Genomic DNA, 16509 nt, shown 5'->3' with positions numbered 1-16509 from the left:
CTAACATTATTTCTGCCTGCAACATTAACTGTGGAGAATATCACATGATTCCACTCAGAGTTCCAAGAGCTTTAACACACAGTCTTGGGTCATTTTAGGAGGAATGACAAAGATTGAGAATAAACAGGCCTAAAGTTTAAAAGACATATATAATCTTTATTTATATATATATATATATATATATATATATATATATATATATATAATCTTTATATATATATATATTTATATAATCTTTATATAAATAAATATATATATTATACATAAATATAAATATATATACTATATAGTATATATATATATATATTGCTTTTCATATTTCTTCTACATATTTGCATATATTCTCGTGCTTTCTATACTGAGTTTTTGGATCAGCAATTGCCCTCTATTGTTTGTGTTATAACCTGAGAGTGCTACTTCTCCCTGGGATTTTTTTTTTTTTTTAAATCCCTGTTGTTTTTGTTTTGTTTTGTTTTGTTTTGTTTTTAAAGTTCAGTGTGCTCTAAAATAGTTTTAATATATCCCATGAAATTACTGGTCCACGTACAATTTAAGAATATTTTCAGCATGTCATGCCTGTTTTTCCCACTTTATTTCCCCTACTTGTGAAGTAATTAACTCTCACACTAACCTATGATTAGCTCTTAAATTTTCTAAATTAAGTAGAACAAAGGTTAAGATATACCTGAGTAACTTGTACTGATATTGAAGTGATTCTAGCACTCTTGGTGACTAAACACCCAACATTCACTTCTCTTTCAGTGGTGATCAGCCAATGGGAAACATGGCAGAAAAAAATATGGTCTAGGTGTTTATTCCTCAGTCTCCCTCCCTGTTGAGTATCTAGGGATTGGCTGCATGGCATCTTAGAAAGGCCACAGTTCCTGTCAGGGTACCTTGGACATAAAGCTGTCCCCTGACTTTTATGGTAACTTTGTCTGCCCCTTTCCCACGGCAGTCAGGGAGGGCTCCTCCTGCTGTTCCAGGCGTGGCATTATCCCATTTTGCCCAAAAACCCTGCCCACAACCTTTTACACATGACATTAGTTAAACCCTCTTCAAATGATTCATTGTACACATGCTATCTTTCCTCCTGGGACCCTAATACACCACTGGGGATAAAAATGGATGAATAGGGTATGGTTCCTGCCGTCACAACACGTAATCGACTCTACATAGCTGGCTTCACTGGCCTGTGACCTGTGCATTCAAAATGGCCCCATACTTGGTCTAATACTCTGCAGTCATCATCTTAGAATTCTTGATAAGTTCTGAACAGGGGCCCCACACTTCCATTTCATATGGTGCTTCAAAAATTATTTAGCCACTCCTGCAAATATGGTACAGATGTTGGACACAAATGTAACTCTAATAACAATCACAGCCTTTATTGAGGTCTCACTCTGTGCCAGTATTGTTCTTAAAATTGTTTGCATATTAACTTATTTAATCCTTGCGATGAGAAAGGTGTTACTATCATCGGCACTTTTTAGATAAGAAACCAGAGTCACAAAAAGAATGTTAAGTAACTTGCCAGAATTCACACTGCTAGAAAGTATAGAATATGGGATTCCAATTCAGGCATTCTCACTTCTTCTACACTACTCTGTTTCTGAGCTGGAAGCACAGAAAAGAAAGCAATTAGGTTTAATTTACAATTAAACTTAGAGCCATTGGAACAGTATTATGACATTAACTTAAGGTTCTGAAAATAATCTGGCTCCTACATAGGAATGCGAATCACAGCTACAATAGGGACAGAAAATCTGTGCACAATGAATAATATTGAATTCCTCATATCATGATAGCATAAGAATAGCTGAAGGGGTTTGTACATGTTAATAAATCTTTTCATTTTGACATGTCTCACGGTCTTGAATAAAATCTAAATGAGATTTATACCTGTTAACCCTGACATTATAAAACTATTTTCTTTATTCCTAACAACTCCAAGAAAGCTGTTAAACAATAAGAAAAAAAGTTGTTATTTACTTCCAGAAAGAAGGTAAATAAACAATACCTAAAAGATAATCTAATGAGATTCATTCATTTTTAAACTACACAGCTGTTTCTTCTAATGCAAGCATTATTAATACTCCACTGTTTATGAAAAAAAAAAATGAAAGGACATACATTATAAAGACAGGGATCTTATAAAGACAGGGATCTTCATCGTATTAGAAATTATAAAATAGCAACTACCCTAATTTAATTTCTATACCAAAGTATTCAACATCAGACAAAAGTCTTGCTTTCCAAATTTTATGTAATATTTATTTATTTCACTGCCTTCCAAGTAGAGGATATGCACTTTCTTTGGTTATTAACATTGGTTGTTTTTTCTCCCCAAATCACTGAAGATCTTTCCTAGTAATCTACAAATGATTTTTTCCCTCATTTTAAATATGCTACACTTTAGTAGATTATGTTTCTATCTTTTTAGATTATGATTTACCACAACCATTCAGATAAGACATACAAATCAGGGGTTACTACTTGGTTATGTGGATTCTTGTAAACATCTCCAAAAAGGGCAGGTGAATACTCCCACTATTATTTTTATCTTTCAGTCATAATGTTAAGATCCATAACAGAATCTTAAGCATTCCAATCTGACATCAAAATCACAACAGATCCCCTTTTCCCCCCAAATAAATAAGCCTGTTGTCAAGGCCGACTGGTATGTTTTAAAGGACATCTCAGCCAAGGGTATTATTTTAAGAGATGAGCAAATGGGGAAACCCCACAACCTAGCCAATAAAAAATGAACTTAAGGTGCAAAGAAGCTCTCATAAATATTACTTAGAACAAGGGATTCATTGTTTCAAGCCAACCCTTCCAGTGGCTTCTCTGATCTCAGCCCCTGTCTGTGCGTCAGGGAAGCCTCTTCCTTTAACCTGTGGTTTTTTTTCAAGCTGAGCTACTACATTATTTATGACTGTAAATGTGAGGAACCCATCTGTACGCTCCTTGTACACACACACACTGAGGGCCCCCCTCCCTTTGCCCCACTTTGGTATTTTAGTGAGGAAGGATGAAAGGGTTTTCCCCTGGAGCTGATGTGGTCGGGGATGTTGAATTAGCTGCTGTGTCAGTATGAGGTAGACTGAGGATTTCCCAACACATCGTCCACCTGCACACCCAAACACTAGCCTCTTATGACTCATCTCGTTCATTTTCTTCCTTTCAAGGGGTTTTTAAAAAAGATTTTATTTCTTTCTCTGTCTTGCCCTCATTGTTCCATGCCTCCAGTAGTTGCTGTTGATCTCTTTATCCTCTCTCATCATGTTTTCTCAACTTAAAAAAGGAAATTTCTTCACAGATGTGACTGAGTATTAAATAAAAATAATCTAAGCAAAAGTGTTTTATAAAGTAAAAGAGAATTCCATTTTTGATTAGTGTTATTTTTGTTCATGTTGCATTTTTATTCCTTTTTTTGTTTTTTACTTTCCCTTAAATTCCCCCCTTTTAAATTTTAATTATGTCATAAAATACTAAAGGCAAAGACAATTAAATTCTGTCAGAGGGATCCTAAGGGAGAGGTGAGGAGGCAAAGAAGAATGGGATGGTGGAGTAACAATTACAGGGGTTGGCGACAGCCAGAGCAGTTCTGATGCCCTGGGGAGCTTTTCTCCTGATGGGCTGAGGCTGTAATTGGCACATCATAACCTTTTCCTTCTCAGCTAAAGAGAAAACAGGAGACTGTACCTAAATGATCAAGCTGTAACTAATTGATTTTCAGCTAATCTAAGCCTCCAGCTATGAAGAAACTAGGACCAAAGGCAGACCCCAAGAAGGGTGGGGGCAGTAAGAAGAAGGGTGCCAAGTCAGCCTGGGGCTAGAGAGACCACAGAACTAAAGAGGAAAGGGAAAAAAAGGGGGGGGGGGGCGGGGAAGAGAAAGGAGGGGGAAGAGAGAGAGGGAGGTGATATTTTTTTAAAAATGGAAGAATGAAAGGCAAGGAACAGAAGGTGGTCTGTGAGACAGTCCCAGGCCTTTCTAGAGGATGTTATCGTACCTTCTTATTTCCCCCTGTTACTTCTTATTGAACTTTTAAAACTGGTTATTTGTGAGTGACCATTGAAAAATGCAAAAATCTTTTTAATTAGACTATGATGACAACTGTCTCTACAGCCGTGCCTATCATTGGACAATAAAATAGCTTTAAAGTAAAATAAGAATCCCTGTGGTCACATTTATGAATGAAAAGGGTTGTAGAAGAGAGAAAAAGTTCTCTACCCACAGAAACTTATTTTCTCTTCAAAAGTTAAGATAGAGAATTTTTTAAAAATTCATTTCAGTGTTTGTGATTTCAGACATAATCTATGAATATGTACTATAATGGCTTCACATCATCTTTCCTCTCATCCCATTCCTCATTTGTCAAAAAAAAAAAAAAAATCTTGCATGTGTTTACGGGTGTGTTTATGTTACACAAGTGTTAATAACCCTGTTAGAGAGACTACATAGATAGGCATCTTTAGGTAGATCTGTATATAAATTCCTCTCCTTTGGGCACTTGAGTCAGCCAAAAACAACAATAAATATCAATGATGTCTTTCAAATCTTTCAACTGAGTACATAAGCATTTTTATTCTTTCAGTTCCAAGAGAGTTTAATGATTTGAGGAAGTAAAAGGAGAAGGGTTTAATTTCAAGTTTTGAAAACATGTTTTTCTGTTTCATATCTTAGCATGCTAAATGTTGTTACAAAATGAAAAAATTTAAGCATTATGTTTATATACTTTTATGCTTGAGAATTAATATATATTCTTGAAATATATCTAAGAAGTATTTAATCCAAGCCAACTGACCAGTGAGTCAAAATCCATTAATAAACCCAAAGTTTGCCTTTAACAGATAAATACATGTAGACTAAGAATAATGTAAAAGTAAATTTCCTATGTTTACTGTTTTTTTGCAAGTTCCTCTAAAATATCTACAATGTATGTCATTTTAATTAGCCTATCATTAAGTAATCCAATATTGGTTTTTAACTAAAAGATCTTAGAAATGTACATGTTTATTATTATGTAAACAGGCGATATACTTAAATATTGCAAGTAAATTACCCAGTCCTTTCATTTGCATACTTATTTGATATATAAACTAACACATCGTTTTTAAAGAAGAGATGATAAAAAAGAACAAATTTACCAGAAAGACAGTTTTGTTACTAACAAAATAATGTGGTTTTGACTAAGAAAAATTCCACTGATATTCAAGTTTTTGAGACAAAACAGAGAAGTCAACCTGTAAAAGCTAAATACTATGAGACTGACAAAAGTTGGCCTAAGAATAATAAATACAGGAGAGTGGAAAGTTTCTCTTCACACAATTAATAATTGATATTTGTTTCTTTAAAGTGAACAAATCACTAAAATAAATCAAGGTCAAATAATAGTTAGTTGTTTATACTGACCTTAACAAAATTGATTTACATTTTATTTTTTCTTTTAGTAAATTCTAATCTATTTCTCATTTATCAACACAAAATTAATCTCATCTGAAATTTCAAAAATGGATACTTTGTTAAATATGATTCAGAGTTTGATTTAAGTTTAATTGTTCTCGATGAGCAAAACTTACGTTGAAAAAAATATCTCTCTGAATGACAAGATAATTGTAGAAAATTCATTATTTGACTTGGAAATGACATATACAAGCATTAATAAAAAGGATGCTACTAGATCCTTTTTATATAATTCATCTAATTATGGGAAAGGTCAACTGATTCTTTCAACATATTTAAATATCCAGGTGACTTCCTCAATACAAATCCCTTACCTATTGCTAATTTGATCATTTGCCCTTAGTTCCCACTATTATATATATATATATATATATATATATATATATATATATATATATATGCACATATATATATAATACTAAAACATAAAATAAAATTGAGTGTAAGACCATGAAACAAATTCCGAATAATATTTGTTAATAAATGTTATATTAAGACACTTCTGATATTCTTAGTGTAGCTAATAATGGTATTATACTATTACCTTTTCTAAGTATGCTTTGACCTATTTTATTATAGAAGAAATACAAAGTTAAAGCTTTTTACTAAGTAACGACAGGTTGCAAGTTTGGGATATATTAGAAGGCATGGGCTAAGGATAATAAAATAAAATTGTGGTTCAGTTTTCCACAGAGACTACTAGGAGAAACTCACTTAATATCAGAATCAGTTTATCAGTAATTTCATGTGAGACATTAGTTTGGAATTATTAAATTGAAAAAAAAACAATATGGTTTATTATTGAACATAAATCACTGCTCAGCAGTTCAAGCATGATAAAAATAAATAAATAAAAATATTCTGAAGTTTAAATCCAATATTGTTTCTCTGGATTAAAATGAGTAATTGCATTTTATGGTATAGTTAACAAACTAGTTTAGTATTATAATCCAAACAATATAACCAAAATTTCATTGATTTAAAAATACAAGCACTTTTAGTGATAAAGATGGTTGTAGAAGTCACTGAATAAAACTGTTTATTATTGTTTTTGGTTTTGTTATTCTATGTAAATTTATAAAATGTAATGGTATACATTCAAATGGTTCAAAATCATACTTAATTCCTTTCTAAAAAAACAAATACACTTGTGAATAATCACAATATTCAGATATATTAAAATTTATTATTAGGACAGGTTCATAACTGATCTATTGTGTTTTAAAGTACTTAATATAACACATTCTTCCGTGTCAGATTTGAGATGACCTGAACTGATTTTTTCAGTGATTTATTTTGTGAATATGCAAGTCATACTAGACTGAAACTTTCTATTAAAACATTGAAATTAATTTAAATTATTGAATAATGTTTTAGAAATAACTACAAAGTAAAAATAAGCAATCAAACTAATTTAGAATTAAGCTATATTTTAATGGCTTGAAGGTTCCAAATGAAATCTGCTAATTATAAGTCGAAGAAAAGTATCCACAACACCTGATTAAGGCAACCCATGATGACTTACTAAAACTTAATAATGAGAGCTTTGTCTCTAGTAACATGAAACATATGATTTATTAAGCACCTTATCCTTCATGCTAGGACTGCTGAGAGCAAGTGAGCAGAGCACATTAAGCAACATATATCATACAAGCATCATGTGTTATTAGGATTTGCTGCTATCTGACCTCTCAAAGAATATTTTTGAAATATTATATGAGGAAGTTTTTAATCAAGTGTATAATCAAATATGTCAATTTTAACTCAAAGCAGATCATGTATAAGACAAAATTTTAAAAGTTCTTACATTAAAAAGCTCTCAATTCTTTAAAGTTGGTTAAATTTGTTGATAACATTCATAGTCTTTAAAAATAAATATATTCTATTTTATTATTTTGAATGTCTGAAGAGAGTAAATTTTCACCTTTGGTCTCCATTAAAACATTTAAAGAAAATTACAGCACTTGTTTAGAATAGCTATTTTAAATTGGTAAACTCTTTAAGATTACTGCAAGATGAAATACGAGTATAAGGCCTTAATATACCATTTGATATTTTCAATATTTTAAAACTACCATGAAAGTACAAGCACTAACTAAAACAAAATTTTTAAAAAATATTCTGTAATACTGTTTCTAATTCAAGAATTTCAATTAATTTTTTATCTTAAATAAAAAGGAAAGTTCTGTATAGGTAAAGGCCACTGTGGCATGATTTACATTTCTCTTGCTTCTGAAAAAAAATCAAATAGGTATATTTTATCATTAGAGTTAAAAAATGTTAGATTAAAACCTCTTTTCTAAAATATTTTTCAGAGAATTTCAGAATCTCTCCCTGAAGCTGTTTGATAATGATCTTTTACACTACTATTTGATCTTAGTTAATTTCACATCAATATTTTCACAGTAGTTACCTCCCCTGAATGAGAGATTTTAAGTAGCATATAAATATATACTGACATGTTTTCTAAATTACTAATCCAAAAATTGTTCAGAATGTCACTTTTACTTTTCCATCTGTAAATGCTTTTTATTAGTATTAGTATTATTATTATTTTGCCCAGATCATAGCTATCCTCAGAAAGTCTCCTTTTTTTAGATTATTGCTTGTTTATTCACACACTTATATATTAAGCAAGTCTGAAACTTTAAAAAGATCTGAAAAGTCCCAAATCTACCCTAACTCTAAATGTTTAATTTTAGCTTCGTATATTAAAACTAAAGAAATATATATATATATATATATATATATATATATATATATATATATATATATATGAGTTTGTTGCCTAAGGCAAAATCTTATATTGCCTCAATGAAAGAAAGGAAACAGAAGCTGGAGAGGAGAGTCATAGAAAATGACTTTATATAAACATGACCACCTACCAGGCAGCTACTTTACCATTAGTAAAACTTCCACTTTGAAATAACATAGATTAACAAATAAACGAACAACATACCTAAATTGACAAAGCTCATGACCATGTCAGCGTCATTCAGAAAGTTGGTATCATGTAGGCTGGCTAGAGGAGGACTCTGGGTGGTCAGGGGAGTCGTTCGAGATAACTGTATGCGACGAGGATACCCATTGGGAGAGGCTGGGTATCCCTTTCTTGCTCCTCTGGTCTCTCCTGCCAGGGATGCCCTCACTGAGTATTCAGACTCTTCAGGGTTTTCTTCATTGGCCATAGCATTGTACAGGTCCAGCATAAAGAGAGGTGCAGAGGAAGCTTGCTTTCCAGGTGAAAAGGGTCTGGGTCTGTGAGGCAAACCCAAGATAGAGAGAATTTCCCTCTGTATTTCCCGTCTTTCGTGGTTCCGTAGTCTTCTATAAATAAAACTGGAGTGAACATGATTGTCTCCCAAACCTCCTTTTGCATAACCCAGTAGAACCAAGCAGCTCCAGAGGAAACCCACAATACCCCTAAGTAAAAATACAGTCAGATGCATTTTTGTCCAAAAGCAAAGTTGGTATTTTTAGTCCTTCTTGTCCTCTTAAAAAAAAAAAAAAAAAAAAAAAAAAAAGTTTCTAGGAGGTACAATTTCCCAGTAGCGGAAAAAAACAAATTTACCTATTCTTCATGACAGTGACATTTCTGAATACAACATCCTCACTGATTTTCCTGCCCTATTTTAAATATTTGGAATATGTCAAGAGTAGTTATTTCTAAGAAAGCTGAAACTCAGATTTCCAATTATCCACAGTTGTCAAGAGTTTTTGCTGCATTGATGTAGCAGAAGACGGCTAATATTATTTGATCAGATGACCTAGGCATTCCTATATAAGTTTATGACAATCAGGCCTTTGGTATTTGAATTAACGAAAGTTGATCTTCTGATAAACTGTAAGTCCCAAAGTTATCTTCATTTGCTCTTGAGTTCTTCTCAACCCTTGAGCTCTTTCCAAGACAAATCCTGATTTCTGAATCACAGATCTATGCTGATCTGCACCTTGGTGTTGGAATATATATTTGTCCGGCAGCTTGGTGATAACTTTAACATCTTTTGTGTCGTCTTAGTGTAAAATAAGACTCAAGGTTGTACTATTCAAGTAAATGTGTTTCCCTGTATTTACTTGAAAACCTTCCTGTAAGTCCATTCAATCCCTTTCTCCTTCTTACTGTTAATTCCACCTCCAGCAGGCACAAATATACCAGCCCTCTTCAAGGGAGATCTAAAGAGTAATGTAAGCACAACCCTGCTGGGAAAGAAGAGGCTTCTCATTGTAATTTGAAACTGGTAAAGCAAAAAGAACTTAACCCTTTTGCTACCAGAAAAGCCTCCATTTTCGCAATTTTATAGTCATGCATCTCACATAGCACAGTGATGAATGGGGCATATAAATTCTAGGGGGGGCAGAAAGCTAGTTTTCAAGCAGATTGAAAAATTTGCCATCAATTTTATATAGTCTCTTTTAGATCTTTCTTTTAGTAATACATATTTAATACACTTCTATCTTAAATCTCAGGTTGTGGATAAATTAGCATGATATGTCTCAGTTCTATATTTGAGGTTATTTCTGATTTTTATAAGTTATTAAAGTTTACTCCTTAAAAAATGAAAGAGTTGTAAATTGTGATTAATTTGTTGTTTCTTAATAACAGCCAGATTTTTTTAGAATAAAATACACCAGAGAATTAATCACCAGTAAATACATTCTAGCTCTCAAAGCAGTAGTTACAATAATTCAATTATGGTGATTAGATAGCCCGGCTTTAATGGTCTTTAAATATAAAAGTTTTAAGCAGAGAAATATATTCATATTTCTCTTATTAAGTCAGTACAGTTGAAATGCAAGTCAGTACAAACACCCTGAGATATATTCTAATGATTCTTAACTTTCAAGACGTTTTAGTTGAAATGAAAACAGAGTTACAAATTAGATACTTCCCATCAATTGTACTCAGTCCTTTGATTTGTATTACACATGCAAATAAACATAAGTCAAATATTCTTCTGACTACATGCAGATTGAAACTTGCCTTTTTAAAATTTGATGGGTATAATGGGGAAAGTGCACACCTTTCTAAAATACCGTACTTAATCCGAGGAAATGAGCAAAGTACGTGTTTATCCTTAATATTTAATGCCTTTAAAATTTGGAAGTCTACAATGTTTTTGTGCAGCTATAATTTTCTTACAAGCTCTCACTTAACCTTAGGACTCACAGTACTCTCATTGTCTGGAATGGTATTCTGATACCAGTGTAGATTTATCAAGCAAATTCTAGAACTATTATGAAATTTTAATGTTTTTCCTTTACTCTGCCTAGAAGTGCCTGGTTTCTTGTTAAATTTCTTTTAAAATATTTCTTGTGAGTGTCTAAAGCAAAGCCATATTTCTCACAAGTCTTCAATAGAAGAACTTGCGGAAACTTACTGTGTCATTTTTTCTTACACAAACTCACTGCACTAAAATGTGATGATGCTGTAAAATATTTGCCTTACTAAAAATTCTTTACTAATAGTCATGTAAAATGCCACAGTAGCAGACCCAAATACTGACATACATGGATTACCTCTATAAAATTGATATCATATGAATAGGAGAAGTATAGGTTGGAAGTAAGTAAAATAATACCATTTCAAAAAAATGGTTTAAAACACTAAATTCTTTTTTTATTATTCTGTTTTTTCTTTATATATATATATATATATATATATATATATATATATATATATATATATATATTATAATATATACATATATTATATATATATATATATAAATTTATTGGGGTGACAATTGTTAGTAAAATTACATAGATTTCAGGTGTACAATTCTGTATTACATCATCTATAAATCCCATTGTGTGTTCACCACCCAGAATCAATTCTCCTTCCATCACCATATATTTGATCCCCCTTACCCTCAGCTCCTACCCTCCTCCCCTCTTACCCTCTGGTAACCACTAAACTATTGTCTGTGTCTATGAATTTTTGTTTCTCATTTGTAAAACACTAAATTCTTGAAACTGTTTATATCTAAACCAATTTAATATTTTCTTTCTTTTTTTTGTCATTGGTGCAAATCAAGCACTTTGAGGCAAAACTTCTCCTCTGCCTTTATAAAACATACCCAGATAAAGTATGAGACAGTTTCCCTCTACATTTTAAAATAAATTATCAAGGTTATAAATTTGCTTTATGTCTCTAGAGCACAGCATAGAGATACAAGTAAAAACTGGCCACCCTAAAAGAAGCAACAACTCTTGTTACTTTCTACATGTGCTGTTTTTTTCATTTTTCCTTAAGATACAAGAGAAAAATAAAAATGAGTCTAGGTGTCACAAGTCTCAAAAACTCATTTTCTTAAATCGTGATTTATAATATCAATCAGTGTAATTGTAACTTAATTGCTTAACCAGGCACATAGCACACATCTATACTGCAAATCAGTTGTTAGTATTCTAGGTCAGAATTTTTAGTATCCACCCTCCCGCCCCCTATCTTTCCTTCCAACTCAGACTAGATTTGGCAAACATTAATTTTTCAAAAGGATCAACATGTGCAACGAGAGAAAGAAAATAAAGAAGACAAAAACCTGCCAGGAATAAAGAGGAAATGCTAACCACCAAACGAAGTCAGATTCATATTCAATTAAAAGTAAATGTGTTTTACCACATCGTTTGGATTCCCAGATAGATCTGTATCTAAGTATGTGAGAGTAATTTGAAAGATAAAGTATTTTGCAACTGCACTGTATAAACCTTCCAAACTTCTGAGCATGTACTTAAAAGCTATATAAGTCATGAAACATACTGAATAAATACATGCTGAGAAAGAAAAACTTAGGACAGGAGAAACATCCAAGGCATCAAGAATTGTTTCTAAATGGAAGTACATTTCAAGACATGGAAGCTTCATAAAACCCACCTCTCACAATGTACTATTTGCCTGAGGTATATACTAATATAAGTGACATTCTGGTGGGGAACAGAGACAACTGAATCCACTTAAGAAGTATTTCTCCACTGTCATTTTTCCTGTTCAGTTTGTCTTTCCCTCACCAAAATCTGACACATTTTAGTCCTTGAGTGTGTAAACCGACTATGACTATGTCCAATAGATTGATTTCTTTTTTCCCCAGCCTTACAAGGTTGCAAATGTTTCTTTTGAAACTTGCTCAATAGAAAGTTTCAGCATTTGTAAATCTGTTTTATTCTAGAACTGTCTTTTCTTTCTTTCTCTCTCTCTCTCTCTCTCTCTCTCTCTCTCTCTCTCTCTCTCTCTTTCTTTCATCCTTTCTCTTCTGTTGTGTTGGTTTCTCCACAAAACAAAAGTTTCTGATTGAAAAATATGACTGCAGTGAAAGACAAATATCCGATATAAATGGTATCTGTAATCCTAAATTATCTCTCAAGTTTGGAAAACAATCCAAAATTGTTTGAATATGATCATAAAATTCTTAAGCAAAAGCCATCTTAGATTGTGTTGGAGGAGTAAGGGAAAAGGGTGGGAAGGAGACCAATTAGGAGAGCGAAGAGGCTGGCAGTAACAGGAAAATTCAGGAAAGACATCCCCTTCTAGAATCTTTTTGCTGAGTACATGCACAAGTGCAGAACAGAGCAGCGTCTGTGTTATTAAATTGCCTTTACTTCACTCTTTTTTTAATGAGAGAATATGGTTTGCATAGCAGTGGTCCAAAGGGAAGCAGAGTGGTGCTACACCACCACCATCTGACTTAGATTTGCCTGCTGTAACCTGAAAAGGATTGTAATCAGGGACAGTCTGCACTCTTTGTCTATCCAATGAATCGTTAAGGAAAACTTGGAAATGAATGATAAAATACAGTCACCAAAAACTTTTGAAAATGTTTCGTATTGTTTTTAATAGATGATGACATTATTGAATATTTTTAAGTGAACAGAGAAGTTTTCAATATGTTTTGTATTACTGTATGTTACTAAGATTGTTTTATATTATTTCAAGAGAGTCGGTATTCTCATAGGTGCTAACTACTAATAGTAAAGGGAGAATAAATGAATGTGTAATCATTAAAAATCAAGCCCTGTTAATGAAATATCGGCCTAAAGATTATATTTGACAAATAGACTCCAGTTAACTGACCCCAGATCATTTGCTCAATCAAATTATTAGGGCAGATGTTTTATGCATCATCCAAATTGACATAATATTTTAAATAAGTAGTTGGCCATTAGGTAGTTAACCATGAAAAAATACTTTCAATTGCACAGTAATTTATAATTTTAAAAGCTCATTCACAACAACCCAGCATTTGGATGTATTCATTTAACAAATATTTACTGAATGCCCACCTACTGTGTTCTATATGCTTTAAGTACAACAACAAAAACATTCAAACAAGGTTCTTATCATTACAGAGTTTATAATCATATGGTATTATCATTTGAATTGATTTAAGGGCATCAAATTATTTAAGTGTCATTAAGATTGAGATATTTCTACTTTTATAACCTTGAGAGGTTAGCAGGTAGGCAAGCTGCATGAAAGTAGGGGCTGAGTTTATTTTGTTCACCAGTGTCAAACAGTACATATTAGCAACTCAATTAATACTTGTTGAGCCACCTATTTTCTTGACAAAGATGAACAATATTCGAGAGATTTCTTTTTTAAGGGAAGTATTCTCTGGAAACATAGCTATAAGGATTCATTAGGCACACTAATGGACAAATTGCTGTTTCTCTTAATGGGGGCTCATTACTCCACTTGCCTTTCATAAGTAAACTTGCCTCTCGCATACCGCATCCCACCATTATGAATCAAAGTGCTAACTTTGGTCAATACTAGATAATTGTAATGAACCAGAAGGAAAAGCGTTGTGTAATGAATCATATTAGCACTTGTAAAATACCTTGGTCTGTCTTTACAGGGAAAGCTGATTAGCTGATTGCCTACTGAATTCAAGTGGCCTTTGACCTAAAAGAGCCACTTCTGTTCCTGTCAATTAATACTTCAGTTCTTTGAGTTGTAATGGTTTATCTGTTTTTATTTTGTGTTGTTGGTGCTGTTGTTATGGCCCCCATTACAATGCAAGAAGTCCTGAAAGGGACCACTCTTTGTTAAACAAACATCAGCAATTAACACCACATCAGCTAAGACTCAGGCAAGTATAGACTAGTCCCCTCTTCTCTCCAGGGATACATTCCAAGACCCCCAGTAGTTTCCTGAAACCACCATAGTCCCAACCTATAGATGCTATGTTTTTTCCTATGCATACGTACCTATGATAAAGTTTAATTTATAAATTAGGCACAGTAAGATAATAACTAATAATAAAATAGAATAATTATAACAATAAATAGTAATAAAACTTATGTGAATTTGGTTTCTCTCAAAATATCTTCTTGTACTCAACTTTACACTTAAAGGAAGCACTTCCAGCTTCTCTTTGGTGTATTCGAATTACCAGCATGGAATATCCCACTAACACAAAGCTTCTCAAACAAGTTTGCACATTATAATCACAGATGGGGAACAAAAAGCACTTTTAAGAAATGCTAATAACTAGGCCACAGCAAAGACCAATTAAATCATAACTGTTGGTAAAGAGCCCAGGCATCAGTATTTCTAAATACTGACACTATGTAGCCAAAGAACCCCTCACAATTCGTCTTGACAACATCTAAACCGCATATGTGTTATAAGAGTATATTTCAGTATCATAGAGTTTCCAAATTAGAACAAGACCTTTGATATTTTTTCCTTGATTGTTGCTAAGATTCATGCTATGTAGTAAATTGTTATTTAAACAAATACACAATGCTTGCATCCAGAAAACTGTTCGCACCCACTTGTATACTAACTACAGCTTATTCAGCACCTACTATAGCAAGAAATAAAACAGGCAATACCCACTCATCCCAAATTTAGAGGACAGTTGTTTCTAGAACAATTTTTTAAGATATTATTTGAATGCAGTTTTTTTAACAAACAAAATGCTTTTGTACCACAGAGAATGAATAAGAATATATCACTCAAAATGGCATCTGTTTATTCAACAGGCCCCTGCTCTCATTTGCAATTCTTTCTTGGATTATGATATAATGGGAATCACAAGGCCTGCTCTGTTACATGAATCTTTAAAATTCACTTTAAAAAATAGTCATCTAAACTCACATAACAGGTGCCCTTCATGCCTTTACTAGAGATGTTCAGCTCTGAAATTTTCCTAGCTTCCTGGTTTTTAGACATGTGTGTGTGCACGCACACCTTCCTCAAATGTGCATGTGTATTTTGGAAGTTCCCTCTTGCACTGGATGTCCTTTTCATCTTCATTTCTCAGTTACTTGCTATATTTAAAAGCTATTGATTTTCCCTTCCTATACCTTGCACTCTTTTGGTATCTCCGATTCCTCCATTCTACAATAAACTCTTTATCTAGGTGTCTCCGTTTTTAAAAGCCTTATCCCTTCTAGTTTTCTTATCTAGAACTCTCTTTCAAGTGTGTAACTGTTTTCTTTATCTCTCACCTTTCACCACCCCTCTCCTCCTGCAGGGTAATCCTACCCTCCTCCCTCCTAATCTGAGGTCCTTTCTTTTTCTTTCCAGAAGTGTTGTATTTTTTATAACTGCATGTTCCTTAGCAAGGCAGTGATAACATCAAATTGCAGTATAATAATATTCTTCCCATCTGATAAGTGCATTGTACTCCTAAGCTGCTTCTGCAGGAAGGAACGCAAATATTGTAGCCTATCAACCCAACTCTAGGCCAGTATTTTCAGATGCAGCTATAAATCCTTTTGAAATATTCACAACTTCTTAAAATAAGTTCTTAAAATAAGTTCTTAAAGAGATGTACAGCCTTACAGTGAAAATACAATAAAATAATCTGAATAGCTACTGAAATTAAATCCTGATGTCATGCCAAACCTAGCATAAAAAATCATTATGTTTGAGTCCAAAGCATTAACTTCTTACTCTCAATAGCTTTATGTTCTGACATCAGACACATTTCTCTTAAGAGGAGACTAGTCCAATATACAATATCATTCAATCCTGTCTTCTAGATGTCTTTTAAGACTTGTCCTAGAAATTTCTCTAGTTATAATGCTTAT

General features: G+C 32.8%; 1 protein-coding gene across 1 annotated transcript in view; it reads right to left on the bottom strand.

Moving 5' to 3' along the window:
- Positions 1 to 9657, bottom strand: part of BMP5 (bone morphogenetic protein 5) — a 112324-nt gene extending 102667 nt beyond the window's left edge. The window contains exon 1 of the mRNA XM_019734800.3: positions 8432 to 9657. Within this exon, the coding sequence (XP_019590359.1) occupies positions 8432 to 8921 (490 nt within the window). The 5' untranslated portion in view covers positions 8922 to 9657. The remainder of the gene's footprint in view (positions 1 to 8431) is intronic.
- Positions 9658 to 16509: the final 6852 nt, after the last annotated feature.

Source organism: Rhinolophus sinicus, chromosome 2 (genome assembly GCF_057876585.1).
Source record: "Rhinolophus sinicus isolate RSI-liver-muscle chromosome 2, RSI-T2T, whole genome shotgun sequence".
NCBI lineage: Eukaryota > Metazoa > Chordata > Mammalia > Chiroptera > Rhinolophidae > Rhinolophus > Rhinolophus sinicus.
The sequence above is the reverse complement of the archived record's forward strand: the minus strand, read 5'-3'. Positions and strand labels throughout refer to the sequence as shown.